This window comes from Sphaeramia orbicularis, chromosome 16, assembly GCF_902148855.1.
Source record: "Sphaeramia orbicularis chromosome 16, fSphaOr1.1, whole genome shotgun sequence".
In the NCBI taxonomy this organism is placed as follows: Eukaryota; Metazoa; Chordata; class Actinopteri; order Kurtiformes; family Apogonidae; genus Sphaeramia; species Sphaeramia orbicularis.
In genome coordinates, this window is record NC_043972.1 from 52,341,569 (window position 1) to 52,366,606 (window position 25,038).

Sequence of the window (25,038 nt, forward strand, 5' to 3'; positions counted from 1 at the left end):
TTAGTTATTTTCCTTGGTTATTGCTCTGACATTTTCGATCAGAGATGTAAGTTGGTTGATTTTACCAAAACATACCTTCGCCACTGTGGCTACACAGGTTGAAAACAACTTCGCCAACCAGGAAAATGCATCGCCAATGGCAATGTGGTGATAGGCTAGCACAAGCCTAGGGGTCATTCCACCTCAATTCAACAAGTGCCTCTTGCTCGACCATCTTAGATTTGCTTGAAATTTTTACCATATAAAGTTCAACACTAAAAAACACCTCTGCCAAAATTTCAGATTGATATATCAAATACATTTGAAGAAAAAGATTCATGAACAGGGTGCCCCTCTTGCCGTTTTTGGTGCATTTCGCGATTGTCTTAAAATGTAGCAAATTTTAGAGTGCAATATCTCAGTAAGTTTTCTAGCTAAATGCATGAAATTTTCAGCAAAGATTGACTACCACATATAAATTGCATATGTATATTCTCAATAACATTGTCTTTATTGGGACTGTGGTATGACCTTGTGAAATCTGGAAAATAAACTTGAAACTTTTACGAACCCCTATATTTATTGACCAATTAAACACAAACCAAATATGATATATTGCAAATAATTACACATCCTTTTACAGAAGTATATAATCAGATCAGCATTTATTAATGGGTATGATCCTTTTTTGTTGTTGTTTTTGTCATAATAAAATTGTAAAATAACATTTTTCATTAATTTTCACTTTCAAATACCACAGATATGACAAGGAGTACCAACCAAAAGAACTTATTTTCTGAAAGACCATCACATATGCTTACAAAATGTAAAATTTCATGATGGTTCTAGGACTCCAACCTACAAAAAAATATTTTTGAATAACCCAGCTATATCGCTCACGATTCTTATCATCTGATCATGAAATTCGAGATGCTTGAACTGTTTGACTGTGCAGAGTATAGTGATTTATTTCTAAACACCAAATGTAATAGAACAATCTGTTTGTAACATATTTCCAACAGTGAACATGACAATAGTTATAACATATTGGCGAGTTGTTCTGTGGAAGACTTTTGTATGTCCTCGGGAACTGTGTATCGTCTCCCAGTGGTTGTAACTGGTGCATCAATGATCGCCAGTATGTGAGGGAGTGGGACGTGGCAGACACATCTGTTTTTCAGAAGTTCCTGATCTTCAGCTGTGAGTTCTTCAACCTTGCTCAGTTTCATGGGACTGTGTAAAATAATTTGGAATTATATGTGAATATCATGACAAAATATTGCAATGTTACCATAACTAGAAAAAAAATAATTACCCCCTCCCAGAAATCATGTATATACTCACACTTTAAGTTTGTGTACATAATCCAATTTATGACGCTGGTCTTCGAGACCCAGATGATCTCCAATAGTGCATGGAACTAAGACTGCTGAAAAAGCCATCACTGCTTTAGTGTCCAACAGGCAGGGCTGTTTTGATTGAACTGAATAAAATGTCAGAGCAATCAGATTTATATAGTCAATGATGATGTCAGAGAAATCTCCTGAATGAGACAGCTGATCTAATCTGATGCCAACCAAAATTCCAAGAAAACCAAACTCATTCAGTAGATACATGTATTGGTGACATCATCAGCTCACTGGTAATTGATGAAGAATAAGTGGTTTACAATACATGAGATATGCAAAATAAGAATCATATTTGTTGTGGTTTGAAAAAAAAACTGGCATGAAACACAATCGCGAAACTCCATAATGTGTTGATATTTCAAAAAAAATTTTTTGTAGGTTAGAATCCTAGAACCATCATGAAATTTTACATTTTGTAAGTGTATATGATGGTCTTTCAGAAAATAAGTTCTTTTGGTTGGTACTCCTTGTCATACCTGTGGTATTTGAAAGTGAAAATTAATAAATGTTATTTTGCGATTTTATTATGACAAAAACAACAACAAAAAAGGATCATACCCATTAATGAATGCTGATCTGATTACTCTATATACTTATGTAAAAGGATGTGTAATTATTTGCAATATATCATATTTGGTTTGTGTTTAATTGGTCAATAAATATAGGGGTTTGTAAAAGTTTCAAGTTTATTTTCCAGATTTCAAAAGGTCATACCACAGTCCCAATAAAGACAATGTTATTGAGAATAGACATGCAATCTATATGTGGTAGTCTTCGTTTACAGAAAATTTCATGCATTTAGCTAGAAAACTTACTGAGATATTACACTTTAAACTTTGCTGCATTTTAAGACGATCGCGAAATGCACCAAAAACGGCAAGGAGGGGGGGTACCTTCAAGAATTTTTTTCTTTGGATACATTTGATATATCGGTCCAAAATTTTGGCTGGGCTAGTTTTCATGGTTGAATTTCACATGGTAAAAATTTCAAGCAAATCCAAGATGGTCGAGCAGGAATTTTTTTCTAAACCCGTTGAATTGAGATGGAATGACCCCTAGTGATCCTAGGTTACCCCACAGTCAATACGCTATGGTGGATGCTAATGCCATTACACTGTTTGATATTCTCACACATGCAGCTGGAAAGAACATATTTTTGTTCTGGCTAAGTGACAACCCCCTAACAAATCTAATTGGCATAAGATAATTATGGAATGTTTTCCCCTTGAGTAGCTGACCTGTCTACTTCATTCTTCTGAGGGGCAGTTTATTGACATTTGGACTCCATACTCTGCTTTTCTAGCTCTACAGTGGCTTCAGTGCTTTCAAGTGTCACCCTCAGCTAGCCTTTGGGCCTCACCTTGTGTCATGCTCAAAGCATGGTGCTCTCAAACAGTGTCCTGCATGGGTCCAAACCCGTACCACCTGTACTTACAAAGCGAACCAACTTGTGATTAATAATAATAATAATAATAATAATAATAATAATAATAATAATAATAATAATAATAATACATCGGTTTTATATAGTGCTTTTCTAAGTACAGTCTACTCTCGTTATACCGCCAACTTCCGTTTACGGCCAAATTGGCGGTATAGCGAAAATGGCGTTACAACGGGTTGCGTCCATAATGTGCATGTCTTTACTATATGATGTCTATGCTGCCTCCGTTAACCCGTTCTAATTGCGTTTCTAAATGAATCTTGATTCTGTTATGTTGTAAGGGATCATTTAAAGTGGGGAAACATTTTAAGCATTATTATACCGTGTTTGGAAATGACACCCCATCATCTTGAGGCTTTGGCTTAATCCCACGTCCTCTTCCCGACATCCTGACCTACTGAGTGTTCTGCGATAAATGAACGGTGGCCGTTCCGTAGACCTACTCGTAGCTTGTCGCGATCAGCGTCCGGCGCATTTGTTTCAGTACATTGTTAAAATTTATGTGTACTCAATGGCAATCACGCTGGCGGTATAACGGTTGGGAAATCAATGGTATAAGTGTTGTTTGTGCATGGAACTGGGCTGGCGGATGGCGATAGGCGGAAATGGCGGTATAACGGCGGGCGGTTTAACGAGAGTAGACTGTACTCAAAGACGCTATACACATTGTTTACACAGTAACAAACTTTCAAGGGCTTTATTTCTGGCTAAACCACATGCCATTAATAAATAAATGATGTCTGTGGCTGGATGTAAGCAGAGGTAAAGCTCACTTCACAATAAAACAAACCGGCTGTGGATGAACCATGAAGAAATTAGATGATCATCATTATTAAATGTCCTGCAAATTATTTTCATCCATGAATATTTTTTTTTTTTTTTCACTTTCTTGCCTGCTACCTGCACGCATTTTGTTTAATTTTACCCATGCTCGTACTCTTTTCGTGGGTTACCCATCAGGTACCCGACCTGGTGCAGGACTCTGCTCTCAACCTTGTTGGTTGAAACTCCCAGAAATGTGATTTGGATTGTGTTGTTTCTTTTTTTTTTTTTTTTTTTTTCTTCTTTTTTCCTTTCTTCTCCCCTTTTTTTCCCCTTTCCGCTATTTTCATTGAGGGTTGATGTGGGCTGTTTCCTGTCAATGTACTGGTGAGGCGTATATGAGTGTAGTTGTGGACTAGGGATGCAAATTATCGATTAATTCATTAATCATTAGTTGGTTGACCTTGTCGATTGATTAATGATTAATTGATAAGCGGTGATTTTCTTGTAAACCTGAATTTCTCTTTCAATAGGGTCTGTAAGAATGAAAGCTAAATATTGTTTATATACTTCATGAAAATAGCATGTCATATTCCTTAATAATTGATTTATTGTACCATTAGGGATACAGTACAGGCAATGACGTTTATGTTGTATAACAAAATAAATTCTGCAGACAAATTAAATAAAATAAATGGATCTGAAGAGGGGCAGTTTAGAAGAAATGGGGATTTCTGACTTTACATCACTACTTGACACGATGGAGTGAGATTTCAGTGGAGGCGGTTCATGTGGAGGATGGATCTCCAGGAGCGGGGAGATGCTGTGAGGAAGCTGAAAGATCTCAGAACATTTAAAAGACCATATTTACCACTGTTACCACTATAACTGTTTGTGATGACACACAGCCGTTTGTGTACATACTATGACATAACTCCGGTTGTTCACTGAGTTGTTCAAGTATTAACCAGCCAGCTAGATTAAAGTGAATTTGCCTGTATTTCTTCACTTTAAAATAATGTCTCTTGCTTTTACAGTTGTCCAAAGATCAACGGTTGGTGTACTCAGGCAGACTCCTTCAAGACCACCTGCAGCTCAGAGACGTCCTCAGAAAGGTAGACGTGAACAGAGTATTCTGTACGTATGTGAGACTTAATTTTCACTGGACTGTCACTGATATATTGTTGTTCTTTTACTTGAGTTCCTTGGAAGCACACCTTAAAAAGTCTGCCCTGATTAGCCTGATGTTAAAGCTATACCGTATGATGTGGCATTTTTACACTTTTCTTTTGTCATCTTAAAATGCTCCTAATAAGTGTGTGTCAAACTAAAATGTAAAAGAAATCCACCAGGTATTGAAACTCAAAAATGTTTAATTCTCATATATTTCTAATAAAAGTCTGACCAATCATTTTAGTCGGTCCGAATAAAACAATTGGCCAAACCTGACTGAGCCTCCTGTCAATCATCCATTACGGCCGTCCAGCATCCGATCCATTATCTCCGTCTCACATCCGATATGTGTCCCTCTGAATCTGACGCTTCACTGGTGCTGCTTCTCCTGTCACTGACCACAGTCTACTGTCTAGGATGTGTTTGGATAGAACTGACATGCACATGTGGAAGGGAAAAAACGGATTTATGAACAGAAACAACAACTGAGGGGCACAAACGGGAGTCTGATGAATGAAGGATGGGAGAAAAGTCCGGAAAATCAGCTGTACTGGACTGAACAGGTCTGCATAAAGCTCAGCTTTTATGACGGTGGGACTCACACAGGTATAATTACATGGTGTCACACATGTAAGATGATGTAGGATGATAACTGTATGGACTATGAAACCTCAAATGTCCACGGAAAATTCGCGAGGCCGCGGCGATTCACAGTGCGCACAGGCCCATCCCCTGGGCACGGCAGTGAAAACACTGACCCAGTACTGCCAGACCATGTCTACTGATGAACAGGAGCCGCGGGACCGCGGCAGTGGATATGCATCTGATTATTGAGGGAGGTCCGCGGACACGTCAAAACGCCAAACGCCAAAAAACGACCTCCGCCTCTGCTTCCTCCTCTGTTTTCATCGGCGGATGCTGATTAGAGGAGGAGGAGCCTCAGGAGCTCAGGCGTAGGGAAGTGGGCGGGCTTTGGAGGGAGGCATGTTGTTCATGTTCAGACTTCTACTAAGGGCTGTGAGAAATGTCACATCGGTAGGTATGAGCTTTAAGCATAGCAAGTTAAGTGTTTCATATAGCTGTTATAATAAAAGTATTGCTCTGTGCTCTCAACAATATAATTTTTTGTGGTTGCAAGCCTTTGTCTGCTGCTGAGGTTGTGATGTTGTTGAGATTTTTTTTTCACAGTAGTCAACGTACTAAAATAGAAAAAAGGCTGCTTATAAAAGTGTTTAAAGGATATTTTGTTTTTGATTTTCACTCAAGAATAATAAGCAAAATTGTACACACTGTGTGACCATGTGCTTCTGTTCAGCGCTCGTCTTGTCTTTGCCTGCAGTCAAAGCTTCACTATTTTATGTGCAGTACATTTTCATGTCATTATTTTTTGTGCGTTTGTATACAAATTATCACAATGAACTCATCCATGGTTTATAAAAGCATTTGTTAAACATTTGACTCTGCAGCTCTTCATACTAATGCATTTTGGTGCTCTCTCCATGTCTAATAATGACATTTCTGTTAGTTTCTCATAGTAGATTAGATTCCATTTGATTTGAATTTATGGATCCACATTGGGGAAATTCAGTAGTCCAAGGCAGCAACAGAATAAAGTGCCGAAAAAAAGTTGTTCATGCATAAGGGATACAGCAAACACAAGGTAGTGCAAAAGCAAGCAATATGAGATAACAAATAATAGTGATAAAAAAACTATACATACTTACAACAGGGGGGAAATTGCAAAAAGTCAGACAGTACAGATAGAATACAAACAGGACAGGGTTAGACTGTTGTGTTGTACAGTCTGACAGCGGTGGGGATGATTGACCTGCAGTAGCACTCTTTCCTACACTGTGGGTGTAGAAGTCTACCACTAAAGGAGCTGCTCAGAGCCTCCACGGTCTGATGCAGTGGGTGAGAGATGTTGTCCATTATGGATGTCAGCTTAGCTAGCATCCTCCTCTCACTCACCTGTTCCACAGTGTCCAGTGGGCAGCTCAGAGCAGAACTGGCTCTCCTGACCAGCTTGATCAGTCTCTTCCTGTCCCGGTCAGTGCTGCTTGCTCCCCAGCAGACCACAGCGTAGAGCAAAACAGATGCTACCATAGAGTCATAGAAAGTCAGTAGCAGAGGCATGTGTACTCCAAAGGACCTCAGTCTCCTCAATGAACTTCAATTTCAATGAATGTCACAGTCTCCTTATTGGTACACACATAAACACACATGACACACATTGACTGAATCTGTTTGCATTGACTCTTATTCACACGTACTTTACAATCATTATTCAACTTTTCCATCTCTTCAGTGTCAAATTTTTTGGTTTTTCGCAATTTTTTTTCCAAAGCGCCCATGATTTCTCTCTTGAAAATGGGAATTACAGCTGGATGGAAATACATCAACTTTCACCATGCACAACATAGTTACGTTACCTGCAGCTACGTATCCAGGCAGGTGGCAGGAACATAATAGAAAAAGTTAAAGATAATGGGCGAGATTTCCACACATTGGACAACTACACGAGACACAACACACTAAACAGCTGTTTACGATAACTAGAGGTGTTTTTAGACTGACAGTTGTAAGGGGGCATACACTGAAACTAGGAGTCAGTCACAACACAACACACTGAACCACTGAGTTAGTCACTCAGCCTGTTGTGTTTATCTTGGGTAAAGCAGTAACAACGTCTTCAGTGGTTAGTGCAAGACTTATTCTGAGTGTTTTACCAGACCTAATCAAGTCCTGATTCATACATCAGCCTGATCACTATTTGGCATGAGGCTAGCCCAGGGTTGGCAACCCTCGGCTCCAGAGCCGCATGCGCTCTTTCATCCCTCTGTCTGCGGGCTTCCATTGGCTTTTGGGAACATGAATGAGTATTTACCCTTTGACGCTATTGACCATAAATTTGCGACATACCGTTTCCATCACGGAAAACAGCCGAGATAGCGTATATATTTTCCCAATTACAGTTCGGGCCTATCAGCAGGGGTCCTAGGGAACCTATTTAAAGCACTTGTTTCTTGTTGGATCATGTCGGTGATGGACAGTACACCTGGTTTAATTGAAGCAGAATCTCAGACTTCTGACAGACAAGAAAAGGGGGGCTATAAAAGTGGATCAATTTTTTGTGTATGAGGTAAGTTGTGTCAAAATAAAATACTCACTTGTTTATTGTGTGCTTCTACAGCATATATATTAAAGTAGATGGTGTGCTGAATGTTTGAAAAAGTTATTTGAATGTTCAGCTTGTAATAGATTTGTGACATGAAAAAAAAAAAAAAAAAACGGTGTTCATCATTGCTACGTTCAGATGGCCTTCATCCAGTATGTGTAGTTCATTTTGTATATCATTATAAACATAAAATAGGGGATGTAAATTAAATTTCTGCCTTTTATTTTTATGCAGACCAGAATGAACCCAACAATGTTTTATGGGAAGCAGGTTGGTGGACTTCACACAAGAGTTTTACCAGACGAGAGTGAGGAGACAGGACGGCAGCGATGAAGAATATAATCAACCTAAACCAGGGGATGGAAACAGCAGTAAATAACGCTATAATTTTACGTAGAGTTACAGATTTTTTTTGTCAGCACATGGCCATGTGTTTATGAATGTAACCATGATGACATGTTGTGTATATGATGTAATTAAAAATGTCTGCACTTTCCATAGGTGATTTTTTTTTTTTTCATTCAAAACAGAATGTAACAAAATGTGTAAAGTTAAATGCTATATTTGTCAGTCCCAGATGCCTGTTTCTAAATGAGTTGGTGTATTTGTAGATTCACTGTGTTCTGTCATTTGTAATGTACAAGTGTAAATGATAAACTGACGTATACTATTGTCAAGGCAAGGCAGATTTATTTGTATTTGCAGTCAAAATATTTCCATGGTCAAGACACAGTAGGAGTGAACTAATAAGGACTGACAACAACTGAAGGACAGAAGGCCTCTGTGTCTCTTATCCACACACAAACTTTTCCAAGGACTCACACAACACACACGCATGCCCCCCCCCCTCCCCACTCCCACCCTGTATATATATGGTTGGATAATAATAGTTAAAATAGTTGGTGTTACAGTCATGACACTGAAAATAGTGAAAAATCAATAAAATCATTTTCATGCCGTAAGACCAGAGAATGTGTGGGTTTTTTTTTCCCTTTATTGCCTGTTGTCATAAATATGCAGCATACCCAAACTCAGTCTATTTTATATGCTACAGTCAAATTAACAATCTCCATTTGATTTAGCATCTACTTGAAAGTAAAAACACAAATTATTTTTTTTAAACACGCTTGTATGTGCATTCGGGCGTTAGGGGTTTTAGTTACCTCCGCCAAGGAGGTTATGTTTTTGCCAGGGTTTGTTTGTTTGTCTGTCCGTTAGTGTGCAACATAACTCAAAAAGTTATGGACAGATTTGGATGAAATTTTCAGGGTTTGTTGGAAATGGGATAAGGAAGAAATGATTAAATTTTGGTGGTGATCGGGGGTGGGGGGGCCCACGGGGGGGCCACTGATCAGCCTTGGCGGAGGTCTGCGCTCTCCGAGTGCTTCTAGTTGATTTTATTTTAGTTACCTTAGTTTTTTTACCCTTGGCCACACTGGCCGCAAGGTATTGACATCAGTTGGTTGTCCGTCTGTCCCAAAAACTTTGTCATGCAGTGATAAGTCAGGCCACTAGGGGCAGGCCCCCAAAGAGTCGGCCGGAGTCGGCCATATACACACCACAGATATCTGTGCGTACTCGTGTGTTCAGACCGCACTCAATGCGGACCCAAATTGCACGTAACAGTGCACAGCATGGTTAAGAAAAAAAGAGGGATGAATGATGAAGATGCCTCTGTAAACCTTCATTTGAAATCCTTTGGAAAAAATGAACACTGGAGTCTCAACTTCCTGTCCAGCTTCACTGCGGCTTGGCAGTGAAGACCAAGGTTATAATAGTTTTGGATTTTTAATTATAGTTTAGTTTTATTTAGTTTTGACTTTTATTTCTAATACAGTTAATTTTAATTAGTTTTTTGAGCATGTTTGCTAGTTTTTATTATCGTTTTTTCTCTGAATGCTGAGTTTAGTTTAGTTTTAGTATTAGTTTTAGTTATTTCATATATTTTATCTTCCTCACCATCCTATTCAAAGAAATTAGTGAGGCGTGAATCAGCGGGTTACTCTGGACACTTTATTTGGGGGTCGGGTTAGGGCGGCTCATTGACTGAGCAGAGACACAAACACATGTACATTATGATGTATAAATTCCCTATAGCAGGTGGGTGTGTGTGGTGTGTGATCCATACACAACATCACTTAAGTGAAAACCATGCGAAGATGTTGCAAAGCGTTGAGAGGAGATGCGCAAAGCAGCCAGTAGGTTAAACCAAGATAGAAACATATATAAACCAGCTAACCAGCAGTTAAACCAGACAGAAACATATATAAACCAGCTAACCAGCTAGTTAAACAGATAGAACATATAACCAGCAGTTCAACCAGATAGAAACATATATAAACCAGCTAACCAGCAGTTAAACCAGATTAGAAACATATATAAACAAGCCACCCCGGCAGTTAACCAGATAGAAAACATATATAAACAAGCCAACCGGCAGTTAAACCAGATAGAAACATATATAAACCAGCTAACCAGGAGTAAACTGCATACAAACATATATAAACCATATAGAAACATATATAAACCACTTATAAACATATATAACTCAGTTCATCAGCAGTAAACCACACACCTTAGCAGATATGACATATCTTAGTCATTTACAGTTCCATTATTAGCCAACTTTGCTTCATTTTAATTCAGCTAGCTGTAGCTAGTAACATCAAACGTTTTTTAACATTATAACAGGTGTCCTTACCTCTGTAATTGGATTAGTTTCATCCTCCTCTTTGCTTCCTCTTCTAAACTCTGCAGTTAAGTGCTTGGAAGGCCTTTTCATGGTGAAATCTCCAACCTTTACTGGATGCTTAGTTCACATACCTGTCTGTCTCGGTCACTCATGCACACACACAGTCAGCGCAAAAAAAAAAAAAAACAACCCACGCAGCACTAAAGTACATCCCAGGACAGGACTCTGCTGCTTTGTCCCAACTTTATTCTGTATGTTCCAGGTAGGGTGGGGACCAGAAGACGACTGGAAACCACCAGTGACCAGACATGACAGACTGTGAAGTGTCCAATTGTGCCCGCTAGCTCAATTGCTGGAGCGAGGTAAACCAATTGATATCAATCCGACATTGACAAGACGAAAACGAAGGGACTTTTATACTAATTTTATACGTTTTAGTTAGTTTTGTAAGACACACAATACAGTTTCAGTAGTTATCGCTTTTTTCTTTAATTAGAGTTTTTATTTATTTCAGTTTACGAAAAGTTTTTTCAATTTTAGTTTCGTCATTTCGTTCGTTTTCGTTAACGATTATAACCTTGGTGAAGACACATAGATCGGAGGGAATGGAAATGGAAGTAAACAAAAATAACTTCACCAATAGCCTGTGAAAATGCCCTAATGTTAACACAAATGGGTATAGGTGACACAGGTGGCTGCATAGGGCGGCATTTGCTGGAGGGGGCACCAAATTAGAGACAAAAACAAAAAAATAAATAAATAAATTAACTACTGTATAATAAACTTGAAAGGCACCCTTTACTTTTCCTTGACATGTCTGTTAAATCATAATCAAGTGTCAATAGGACAAATTGTTATTTCATTTCTCTCACTTTGTGGATTGTGCCATTCACATTTATTTCTTATTCACTATTAAAAGGCATGATACCAACTCACATCTTCTCTTAAACATGCTAAGTATTTAAACAGTTAAAATTATTTCTCATTGTATGTTTATTTCTCTTAGACTTATTTCTCATACTTATGGTTCATTTACATTAATTCTTTACCACTGTATGTACTGTTTTAGATAAATCTTGGATTCCTTTATACATGTATTGCACAAACCAATTCCAGTATTAATTCACAGTCTCACACAGTTTACATATTGTAAATCAACATGACTGACATGACTGTCAATATTTTGAAGATTTTCATAAGTCAGGCCGAGGGTTTTCAAGTGCGAGCATGTTATGTTTTACACATAGCATTAAGGTAAAAAAAAAAAAAACAACACAGAACAATATATGCAGTGAGTCTTATGCTCATTTTAGTTGCGCACCCTTTCCCACATTTTTTTTTTACAGACTTTTGTAAATTGTAAAAAGGATTGAAAGTTAAGACTCAAAATTAATCCCTGGGTAAGCAGGGTATCAGTAAGCAGGAGGGGCAAAGTGTTGTGCAACCGGGCGAGGTATTAGTAAGCTCTGCTTACTTTTTCACTTCTTAAGACTAATTTATATTGAACTTACAGCTACACTTTAGTAGTATTGTGGTGTTGTTGCTGTATGGTAACGGCAAGTAACTACCTGACTGGCTGTTTTCTAAAGACTCAGTTGAGTTTATGTCATGTGTCTTTGTGTGGGTGCAGCAGTTGGGGAACCGAAAGAGACTTCCTGTGAAACAACAGCTGTTCTGATGCATTTCACCAGCAAAGGGTTTGCATTGTTTTTCAGTTCTCGTCATTTCTATACTAATCCTTCCTGTTACTCTCTCCTCTCTGGTCTTTCTCTGTGCTGTACTGCTACCTTTCCCATCCTCTTCCTCCCACATTGCTGATCCATTCGGTGCTGAACCTGCTGACCCACAGCAAGATGAATACCACATGATGCATCTAGTGTGCACCTCTCACAGTCCCCCTGGCTCGCCCATGCCTCAGAGCCTTTCCATGGCCACCTCAACTTCCTGCAGCTCCACTGTGAGTATAGCACACAGTTTACTGCCGGTTTTTCCTGTTTGTACTCTGAAAAGGCAGTTTGTGTCCACACAGAATAAGGTAAGGTATTGCTCAAATATGTCTAGTGCCAATACCTTCCTGAACAATTTCAATACAATTTTTTAAAAAACAAAACTAAAAAAAAAAACAATTCATGTACTCGACAAATCTTTAAAGTAGGGATGCACATGGTCCGATACCAGTATCAGGCATTGACTCCGATACTCAGTGTGTGTACTCGTATTCATACTCGTAAAAGTAATCGATATAAATGCACCCATACCACTAATGGCCATTGACATCACAGTTAAGTGCAGCAGGTAACGCGGCGGTGGAATAATGCGGTGGGGATGTGGAGATTTTTCAAAATAAATGACAGTGATTAAAAAGCAACGCTGACTGCAAGTAACGTTAAAGACACACACAGATATGGACGGAGCATTCTGTCCATCCTCTGCGTACATTCCATCCGTTTTCCAGGTGCTGGCAGATGCTTACCCAGATGGAGAGGATCTGTTCAAAGAGCAACTGTGTGAGTTGGTGAAAAACTACTGACAGATTTATGACAGCTACCCAGGGCTGGTACGGAGCGGTGCAGACCGCTGCCAGTGGAAGTGAAAACGAAAATTATGGCTCATTTTTCTTTTCCCTACCAGATGAAGGTTCGCTTTTAAACCTTACCAGCAAAAACGCTGCAATATTAGTATCACATTAGTGTTGCCGCTGTCGTCTCCATGTTTATTACTGACTTTCTTCTTCTCAAAAAACTTTACTCTTCTTCATGGTATTTGTCCAGTATGGTTAATTAAGAGCAACACCCCCTGGTGGATTAATTGAGAAACGCTCATTCCAACACATTAAATGTCAGTAGCAGCACACACACATTTATATAAATTTATTTACCATCACTTGAAATTGTCATCATCATATAATTATTAAAAATGTATAAAAGCTATGTTAGGTGGTGGGTCAGACCCCAATATCTCATGTTTGATGAGAAGTTGTGTGTGATTTCTTTGAATGATGATATGGTAAAAAATCATTAAAACTCCATAGAAACTGTTTCCTTTGTTGCCTCGTGCATCAATGTTAAATATAATCTTTTAAAAAGTATTAGTTTTGAGCAGGTAAACCTGCAGGACAGCTAAATGATAATGAGCGATTCGCATTAAGTTTCATGGATGACCAGGAAGTAAACAACTCATGTTGCCTCTCACTTCTGTCTCCTCTTAACACCATGTCTTTACTATCTTCTAAAACAGTGTGTTGCTGGGAAAATCTTTTGTTGGGATGTACTTGGAACCGATCTGCCAGATGAGACAGACAGTATACAAGCAGTCTAACAGATTAGCTTTGCATTTTGGTCATGCTTTCTAATGCAAAGGTGTATCATGAATGTATGGTATGAATGCTTAAAAATGCGGTAGGTTATGTCAATAGTACGTTGTATCTTATGGTTGTATGTATGTGTATGTATGTCGTATGTATGTTTGTATGAATGTATGTTTGTACGTGTGTGTATGTATGTGTATATGTACGTATGTATGTACATGTGTGTATGTATGCAAGTTGTTTGGTTTTTGACTTTACAGATTATTCAAATAAATGATATCTTGTTTGACAGGTGCACATGAGCTATTCATCAGTCAATGCATTGTAACCTACACAACACACTTAATGAAAGCACCCATAGCATTGACGTTTTCATCAACATTCAAGTTTTCCTCAACACAATAGACAATTTAGTTTTTTTTATTATGGCAAAAAATACAATTTCTCATAGAAACAATAGGACATGACAAAGCACTACATGCATCAGCATTTCAAAAAATGTAAGGGATTAAAGTAATAATGCAATATTCTTCATGATAAAACATGAAAAAAACAGGCATGAAATAATAAATACATTTCAGAACACAATAGAGAATAACACAAAAGGGCAACACCACATACCTTTGTCTCTCCATCATGGGCAAAAGTTACACACAGTTAAGGGATCCCACACATGGGGACAAGTCCCTGTCCCACCCACTACCGTACAATCTGACAACTCAGTGTGGGAACTGCTCCAGCTATACTGAATTTGTTGGAGCACCACAGAAAATCGGGTAAATTCAGGGAAGAATAACCAACCCTGCTACACTAGCATTATTGAAAATGAACTGCTGTATGCATGTAGTCATAGTCCATGGGCTAGGAAGGGTCTTCATGCACCCCCCCACAGTTTGACTTCTTTGGTATATTATTATACCTATAGGCCTACTCTATCAGAAAAATGATGTTAACATGAGATTAACTGGTTCACACTATCCGTATTTGGCCTTTGTAATATCGTTACGTCACCTAAGTATAGAGTGGTAAACTAGGGGTAGGGGAAATAAAATTGATTATATTATACATTTCTATACTGAACCTCTAGACTAGTCATATGTCATTTTAAAGCTCTTGAGCGACTCTATACAATAACACCAATCAAAATGGGGATGTTATCATTGATAAACAGATGCAGGTCAAAAGATCATGTGTACTCCATGGAAAGTAAAATTGTCACCTTTCTCATTTCAGACGATATTACATGATATTACAAAGGTCAAATACGGATAGTGTGAACCAGTTAATCTCATGTTAACGAAATTTTTCTGATAGAGTAGGCCTATAGGTATAATAATATACCAAAGAAGTCAAGCTGAGTGTGTGTGTGTGTGTGTGTGTGTGTGTGGGGGGGGGGATGAGGACCCTTCCTAGCCCATGGACTGTCACAGATGAGAAAAGCCCTGTCACCCCCTTTTCTGAACCCAGCTGGGCAATGTTTTTTTTTTTTAAACTTAATTTTTATTAAATTTTCTCTTTTTTTTCAGTACAGTACAATTATACATTCAATTATACAGTTCAATTAATTTCTTTTCCCCCTACACAGCTGCAAATATATTCTCATACACCTCCACAGACACATATAATGAAATTTAAGAAAGCAGTAACAATTATAGCAAACAATGATCACTTCAAAAAACAAAAAAAATAAAAATAAAAAAGGCTGTAGATATAAATCTTCGTCAGAGGTAGAATGACAGCACTTTGATAACATGGAGTGTTCTTGCAACACCAGTAAATATTATTGCAGTAGTAAAGGTAACATAGGTTCCCATCTTTTAGTAAATATAGTTTTCTGAAGCCGGAGCAAGTGTGTGATCTGCTTCATCTGGTAAATATCCCAAACTTTTTGAATCCATGTATTATATGAGGGAGGTTCTGGTTTCATCCAGTTGATGGTTATAGACTTTAAGGCAGCGGTGAATAATATATTCAAAAGGTATTTATCTGCTTTTCTATCCAGACCTTCAGGTATTACTCCCAAAACTGACACTGTGAAGCTTTGTGGGATGTTCATTTTAAAAACCTCCTTCACGGCATTGAACACCTCCCTCCAAAACACACTTAACTTAGGACAAACCCAAAATATATGAGTGTGATTAGCTCTATGGGCTCCGCAGTTCCTCCAGCATGAACTGGGATGTTGGGGATCCATCTTAGACATTATTTCTGGTGTTCTGAAATATCTAATGATTATTTTCCATTTGAATTCCCCCCATGTATTAGAATTTGTAACCAGATGTGCCTCTGTACATACATCGCGCCAGTCATCCTCAGATATGTCCACATTCGCCTCTGCCTCCCATCTCCCTCTTATCTGCGAGGAGTTATTTTGATTCATAAATAAGAAAATATTATACAATTTAGAAATTACTTTCTTTTCTCCATCACCAGTTTGTAACTCTATCAGATACTTTTCTAGGGGTGTAGGTTTTGCGAATTTATCCCATTCCTTGTGAGTCATCAGAAAAGTTCTAAGTTGCAAATACCTAAAAAGATTTGAACTGGGGAGATCAAAGTCATCTTTCAACTGCTCAAATGTCTTAAATATCCCACCATCAAACAGCTGATGCAGGTAAATCAATCCCTTTTCTGACCATTTTTTAAAGCTGTTGTCTAGATTATTGGGTGTAAAAGACTTCATGTAGCCAATATTTATCAAAGGTGAAATTAACTTTGGGAGCTTAAATGCACACTTTATTTTATTCCATATTTTAAAAGTGACCCTGGTCCAGTCGGACAACTCTCCAGTGGGTGCATCTAGAAAGGGCATGCTTTGTAAGAGATCTTGACATTGTTGTTTTTCAACATCAACCCAACGTGTGTTTGTGTTATCCTGAATCCATCCTATCAAGGGTTTCATTTGTGCAGCCCAAAAGTAAAATTTTAAATTTGGTAGGTTGAGGCCTCCACTGGACTTTGATAACTGTAGAGTTTTAAGTCTAATTCTAGGACGCTTATTTTGCCATATGAATTTTGACAACATTTTATCCAAATTGTTGAAAACAATCTTAGGAATATCAATGGGCAACATCTGAAATAAATAGAGAAGTCGTGGCAGAACGTTCATGCGGATGCTTTCAATACGTCCCAGCAGAGAAAGAGGGAGCACAGACCAACGATCCAGGTCTCCTTTTATGCACTGGATTATTTTGATATAATTAGCATCATAAAGGTTCTGTAGGGATAAGGGAATAAATATACCAAGATATTTAATACCATCACTGGGCCATTTAAAACCAGTCTGAAGTTTTACGTTTTGGGGTATCTTGCCATTGATGTCCATAGCCTCTGTTTTATCAATATTTACCTTATATCCTGAGTAGTATCCAAATTCATTAATTAAAGTCTTAAGATGTGGTATTGTAGATGCCAATTCTGTTAGATATAGCAATACATCATCTGCATATAGTGACAATTTATGTTCCTCAGTATTTATCATAATTCCTTTTATGTTAATATTATCTCTGATGAGTTGGGCAAATGGTTCAATGCTGATGGCAAAAAGCAATGGTGATAGAGAACAGCCCTGCCTACAGCCGCGTTCCAGTTTAAATCTCTGTGATATATAGCCATTGACTTTAACGGAAGCCTGGGGGTCTGAATAGAGTGTTTGAATCCAGTTTATAAAGTTAGGTCCAAATCCAAAGCATTTTAAAGTTTGAAATAAAAATTGCCATGACACACGGTCAAATGCTTTCTGAGCATCCAAAGATAAAATCATTGACTCTGATTTCTTATCTTTTTGATATGATATTATATTCAGCAGGCGTCGTAAATTATCCCCATAATATCTTCCAGCAATGAATCCAGTTTGGTCAGGATGAATAATTTGAGTTATCATTTGGTTGACTCGTTTAGCCAATATTGCTGTCAATATTCGCACATCTCCATTTAACAGTGATATTGGTCTATAGGACTGGCATTCGGTCGGATCTTTGCCCTCTTTATGTATTACTATGATGGTTGCATCTGTCCAGGAAGGTGCCACGGTTTTAGAATAAAGTGCGTAGTGATATGCTTTTAACAATAGGGGGGAAAGTATATCACTAAAAGTTTTATAAAATTCATTAATGTAGCCATCTGGCCCTGGGGTTTTATTATTTTTTAGTGTTGAGATCACCTGCTTGATCTCCCATTCTTCAATTGGTTTATCTAGATCCCTAGCAGTCGTTTCAGTCAATTCTGGTAATTTTATGTTTTTTAAGAAATCTGCAATTTTTTTATCATCAGTGCAAGTATCTGTATTTTTATATAGGAATCTATAGAAAAGTGCAAAGGATTCTGCTATTTCATCTGGTTTTGTAACAAAAGTACTTTGTGATTTTATTTTTTGCACTATATTAGATGACTTTTGTTTTCTTAATTGGAAAGCTAATAATCTGCTTGCCCTATTGCCGTGCTCATAATATTTTTGTTTGGTAAATCTTAAATTTCCTTCAATCTTATCTGATAGTAGACTATTAAGTTCTCTACGTGTTGTATTTAATTGTTTTAGTAGACTATTTGATGCAGACTGTTTATGATTATATTCTAATTCTTTTATTTTATCTTCTAATTCTTGCTGTTTGGCTTCCTTCTGTCTTTTCCTAGCACATGCAAATGAAATAATGCGACCTCTAAGGAATGCTTTGGCACAGTCCCATATGATAAGGGGAGATGTTACCGATGAAATATTAGTGTCCATGTAATTCTTAAGCTCTGTTTTGATGAAGGAGTTAAATTCTCTGTCATTTAGGAGGGATGCATTTAGTCTCCATTGTTTAGAGGATGATCTCTGGCCTATATCCCACTTTAATTCTATTGGTGCATGATCAGATAATGTAATAGGTAGTATTTTAATATCAGATATTCTATATTGGTCTTTCTTAGACGTAAAGAAATAATCAATTCTTGAATATGATGCATGTCTGTTTTAGTAGAATGTGAAATCTCTACTTCCAGGGAATTTGCTCCTCCATACATCAACAAGGCCAGCCTCTGCGCATTGATATTTGAGCATTTTACTCATTTGGGAAAGGGTAGCTTTAGAGGGGGGTTTCCGGTCTAACATATTAGACATTACGCAATTAAAATCTCCTCCTATCAAAATTAGTCCAGTGCTATATTGTAATATTTTATTAAACAGCATTCTAATGAAGCCAGGATCATCTTCATTCGGTGCGTATACATTAATGAAGGATACTTTTGTGCCATCAATCAGTCCATTAACCAAGATATACCGGCCCTCAGTGTCCTTATGTGCAGAAGTTTTTACAAAATTGACATGTCTATGTATGAGTATAGATACCCCCTTTTTCCTCCCAGAGTGATGCGAGGAATAATATACTTTATCTGCCCACGACTTTTTTAGCTTTTCGTGTTCCACATCAGATAAGTGGGTTTCCTGTAGGAAAGCTATCTGACAGTTGACTTGTTTCAGTTGGTACATAATTTTCTTTCTCTTAACAGGACTATGGAGACCTTTAACATTATAGCTTATAATTTTGAGTGTTCCCATTAATTAAAGAATATGATTTGTGGATAGATTTCCCAGTATTGACAACCATGGGATGGAGATGGGAAGCAGAGGTGAATCATTTGTGAATATAGTATATGTATGGTGGTGTAAGCTCTAAAGAGTGGATTTAGATAATAAAACCAAAGGTAATGAAGTAAATGTAAGTTACTAATACAGCAGCAGAATAGCATTTCTATCTCAGCATAGTCAATATCAGACCAAGCAGGGGAAAAGAAAGATAACCTTCTTGTACTAATGATTAAGGCAGGGTCCCTGGGGAACAGAGGGACCAGAACTAACAAAACAAGAAAACAAACAACACTAACATTAGCTGACATTAGTTAAACAGCAAAGTAGTGGTGGACTTAGTCCCTAGCCACTAAACAAATGGCAAGAAAACAGTCTCAGATGATATAGACTGTCTACAAGTGTGCGAAAAAATACTCACTTGTGCTCCTGCAGAACAAGCATCAAGTTAAACAGCCTTACATTATGAAAAGGCTACCCAAACATGACATATGAAAATGTTACTCCGGAAAACAAACGTTCATCGTTCAGCCTTCTTCAGGCTCTGTGCGTAGTTTCTGGACGTATTCTATGGCTTTTTTCGGATCCACAAACTCCTTGTCCTGGTCATTAAAGGTGATCCGGAGTCTGGCCGGGTAGAGCAGGCCGTATCGGACTCCTTTCTGATTTCGAAGCTCCTTACGTATGTCGGTGAATGCAGCCCTAGCTCTGGCGACGTTGGAAGTGTAGTCGGGGAATACTGCAATCCGTTTCCCGTTGTACATCAGCGGGGCTCGGTCTCGTGCTCTCCTCAGAATTTCCGCCGCGTCTCCGTCATAATGAAGTTTAGCGATTATCACTCGTGGCTTTACCTGGTGTCTTGGAGTTCCTCTGGGACCAAGTGTACGGTGCGAGCGGTCAATCTTTATCTCCCGATCCAACTGCAGCACTTCTTTAAGCATTTTAGACACCGACTCTGGCGCACTGGAATTCGGGAGCTCGTCCACACCAGCAATCCTAATGTTTCCCCGTCTCATTCTGCCCTCCATGTCCTCACACTTGTCTTTCAAAGTCACAATCTGGCTTTGAAGGCTAGTTACCGTGGTTTGCAGTGAGGCCACCTCATCCGACCACGTCGATAGTCCTTCAGTCACATCTTGAATGTCCGTTTTCATTTGGTTTATTTCTGACCTGATAGCTGCTGAGGTGTTAGCAATTTCCGACCGCACAGCTCGTAGCTCGGATTTGAGGGTGTCGAAGTCCTCTGCCAGGGCACTTTTAAGTTCCTCTCTGAGGATTTTCGATATTTCTCCCCTCACAGTGTCGAGGATGTTGGCTTTGATATTTTCGGCGGACATAATTACACTTTCAGTACTTTCTGTCGGTGACAGTTGGACCAGGTTAGCTAGCGTAGGTTGGTTCTGCCTCAGGGTCCTTTTAGCTCGTTGGCCGCTAGCTGTGTATTTGAACTTCTCCAGTTTTTTATCCATTCAGCTTTGCTTTCCACAGTTTGTTCGGCTCTTGGTGTGTTTTGGATAGTCTTAATTATACTTTAAACGAGTTCTTCATGCAAAATAGGTGGTTTTAGACGGATATATTAGTGATTCTGCAGGAGCACATGAAAAGACGTCTTACTCCATGTGTCGCTCACTCGGGCAATGTTTTTGCAAAGGTTAGAATTCTGCGCTCAGCCTTGGAAGGTTCCCATCCATCGAGGAGAACATCACATCTACTCCCAGCTAATATGTGAGAAGAATCAATGTGTTACTGACATTAACAGAAAAAGGGGAAGAGAGAGTCTTTCAAATGTGAAACACTAAGTGCAGGTAACCTGCTCAAAGTGGCAGAGGGCCGTAAAGATGAAAGGCTTCTCATTCATTTATGTGGGAGAGATCTTGTAGCTTCAGTGGACATGTATCCTCAGAGCTGCTTCAAACGATAAACAGGTAATATACCTGTACAAGAAGGTCAATGCTCCCCCAGAGGCAAACCCATCCCAGACATTTGTTCCAGAATAAACCAGAGTGTTTACTCTTTTCTAGGCAAAGTCTGCAAAGCTCACCTGTTGTGCCTCCACCAGAGCACCATGGCGGGAGAATCATTGATTGTCAGCTAGATGATTCCCCTGCTCCAAAAGTGGTTTTGGAGTTAGTCCACTGCATTTGCAAAGCACATCAGTGTTTGGGGGGAAACTGCACCTGCAAAAAAAAAACAAAAACAACTGCCTTGCGTCTCACTTGTGTCTCTGCACAGACTATCACACACAGCAGCACAGTGTTTGTGTGGGAAGCATCTATCCTGTTTATTTCTCTCTCTCTCTCTCCCTCCACAGCTCCCTTTTATTTCTCCTTCTCTCAACTTCACCACAATCTGTCACTCTCTCTCTCTCTCTGCTTGATGCCTCGCCAAGGTGTGAACCAAAAAAGTGTTCTGGTCACAAGAATCGGGGTTTCTTCTCTATCACAATACATAGTGCTTTACTTTACTTTGCTTGTTTATACTCTTCTGACAACCATGACGATGGTAACAAATGATATAAAACTGTATTAATTTCATGCTTTTGACTATTTTTATTTCATTTTCTTGAGTTTGCACTTGAGCTATAGGCTAGCTTGCTGTAGAGAGTAGCACATTTCCCGGCTTTTGTTGTCACCAATGTAATGCATTGAAGGGAAAGCATGGCTCACAGTCTTTGTAGCCTATAAAAATAAGTACAACAATATGCACATATTCAAGGTATATGAAGTAATTACAAAGCAAACATACCTGAATGTTGTCTCAGGAAGATGAGTGCCTCTGCTGACTGTTTATGTTCCGGCTCTGCGATGACGCTGTTTCAATGAACTAAGCGATTGGCCAAAACAATTACATGAGATAACAACATGAATTCTGATTGGATCTTATCCCAACACACTTTTGCTGATAAAGAATTGGATTTATTCTTTATGGAGCAAACGGTCAGCTGGGAAACAACCAGTAAGGCTATTCAGTTTATTTTAGCAATTTGTTTTGAGAAAATTAGCTTCACAGCGAAGAGGTATCGATTAACTCGTGAATGAAATGGGATAGTCTGACTTTGCCCACCACCTATTTGTGTGCACTGAGAGAACATGACGATCTGCCTCAATTCCTTGTGTGAAAGATGGAAAAAAATATGAATGTCCATCCTTTTCAACTTCCGAATGGTACCAGTGTAATTAGGGTACTTAGGGTGCTTTTTATTGCAGGTAGTGTTTAGCATTAATGTGATTAAGCTAGCAAATTACTTTAAGTTAGTTTATAATGATTCTTTAGAGAATATCAGTGCTAAAAGTTTTACACCACTTTAACCTGCAAGAATCGAACATATTGATCTGACATTGAGAAAATAAAACAGAGGTTTTCCTGCTACTGTTAACAGCAGCACCGAAACCAATCAAAGTCAAATCAATGTGGACGGCATCCAGACTAGCTAAATTACTGTTCCAACATCTAACAGTTGCAATTAATGTTTTTTGGTGGACTTGGTCTAGTCAAGACCACCAGTAATATATTTACCATACTTTCTGGGCTATAAGGCACACCGGAATATAAGCCGCACCTGACTATAAGCCGCGGCTGACTTTAAGTCGCACCTGACTATAAGCCGCAGGTGTCCACGTTGTGACATGAGATATTTACACAGAAAGATGGTAAACAGAAAGATTATTTAAATATTTATTTCCACACCTTAACTGCTTTTTTCCAAACAGTGCCTGTAACATGGCAGTAAAACGGCAGAAACACGGCTGGTTCAAAAACCCAGAAAAGTCATTGATCCGTATCTTCATCTTCTTTCTGCTCATTGAAACCACTGCAGTCGTCTTCTTCAGTGTCGGAGTTCAAAGGCTCCGTCACACACCTTCTACATTTCTCCTCCATTGTTGCTCAATGGCACTTCCGTGCTGCAGCTTTATTTCCTTCTTGGACAGACAGATCGATTGCTTTTAACTTAAAAGCTGCATCGTATGCATTTCTTCATGTGTTTTCCATGATGAAGGTTTGTGCATGACATGCAAAATGATTGTTAAAAGTTAAGATTAAAACTTCTCCTCTTCATCACCTCTTCCTCCTGTCTGTCTCACTTTTGCGCTTCCTGCTAGAGCGCCCCCTGGTGGCCGTTAGCCCGTATAAATCTATACTTGAGTTGCATCACTGTATAAGCCGCAGGGTTCAAAACAAGAAAAAAGTAGCGGCTTATTTTCCGGAAAGTACGGTACCTCCCTACCTGTTTGAAATCATTTGTGACTGGACAGAACCTTTCATCACAGCACAGCTTTTCTACAGCAGAGTCCAGAAACTGAGTGAACAGACGCTTAAAGTACCGAAATTTTCATACCAAATCATCGGCTGTTTTTCAGTATTTCATTGTCTTTAAATAATTGGGTGTTGAACTTTTCAGCCTAGGAGTGATTATATAATATATTCTCTTATCATGACGCTACAAGACGTGTGCTGATATAACTAATTAATAATTGGTGTTCTTGTGTCATCTCTCAGAGCTCAGAGAGCGCAAGCTCCTCCTCTCTTGTCACCTCAGCCAATCAGGATGGGCAGTTGACCTCTTCGTCCTCTGCCCCAGGACCTTATGATGGTCTGAGGTATCGTGGAGGCCTCCCCCGGTACAACCCTCAGAGCTTTGCACCTCTGGCTGTCCCACAGTGGTAAGACATTTATTTACTATCAGTGACAGGTTTTCAAATAAAGCATATATAAATTAGTAGTAATATAGAAATCTAGTCTAAGCAGTCTAGTGCAGACAGTATAAGTTGCTCTTTATATTCAATTCAAGTAGATATTAGGTTAAAGAGCTGCTGATTCGGTACTTTTGGTTTGAGAGGCAGCAGTTTAGTGCAGTGCTGTGTTGGAATATTGAAAGCAGAAGTGTAGAATCGGAATAAGGTCTGTGAGTCTTGGATCAACAAAATACAGCACCCACAAGAAAAAGTCTTAACATTAAATCTTCACTACAAATACACAGCTGATCAAAATTTCAAGACCAGTTGAAAAATTGCATGAATTTACATTTTGCACTGTTTGATCTTAAGGTTCTAAGCAGAGCTTCAAAATGCAAAAAGAAGAAATGGGAGTGAGACAAAAAGAAATCTGAGTAAGCAATTTATTGAGAACAATTAAACTGAAATAGGCTGTTCATCAGTCGATCATAAGTTTAAGACCACATCCTTTAACAGCCTAAATTTGTGCAATAATGTGGATTCAATGTCATTTTCTGTCGTGTATTCACACTGTCATGACCTCCTGATGGCAAAGTCAAAAAAAGCTTTCTCTGTTTGAATGTGGTCAGGCTGTTGAGCTGCATAAGGAAGGCCACTCACAACATGCCATCGCTGCTGAGGTTGGATGCAGTAAGACGGTCATTTTGAATTCCTTAAAAGATCCTGAGGATTATGGAACAAAAAAGTCAAGTGGTAGACCCAAAAAAATTTCACCAGCACTAAGCCGGAGCATTTGATTGGCCGGCCCTCAAGACATGGGATAATCCTCGACCCAAATTAAGGCTGTTAGTGGTG

At 38.7% G+C, this 25,038-nt stretch overlaps 1 protein-coding gene across 1 annotated transcript in view; it reads left to right on the top strand.

The window, feature by feature from the left end:
• herpud2 (HERPUD family member 2) overlaps positions 1-25,038 on the top strand; it is a 47,630-nt gene that overhangs the window by 7,747 nt on the left and 14,845 nt on the right. The window contains 3 exon segments of the mRNA XM_030157629.1: positions 4,632-4,709; positions 12,487-12,594; positions 24,008-24,171. Of these exon segments, the coding sequence (XP_030013489.1) occupies positions 4,632-4,709; positions 12,487-12,594; positions 24,008-24,171 (350 nt within the window).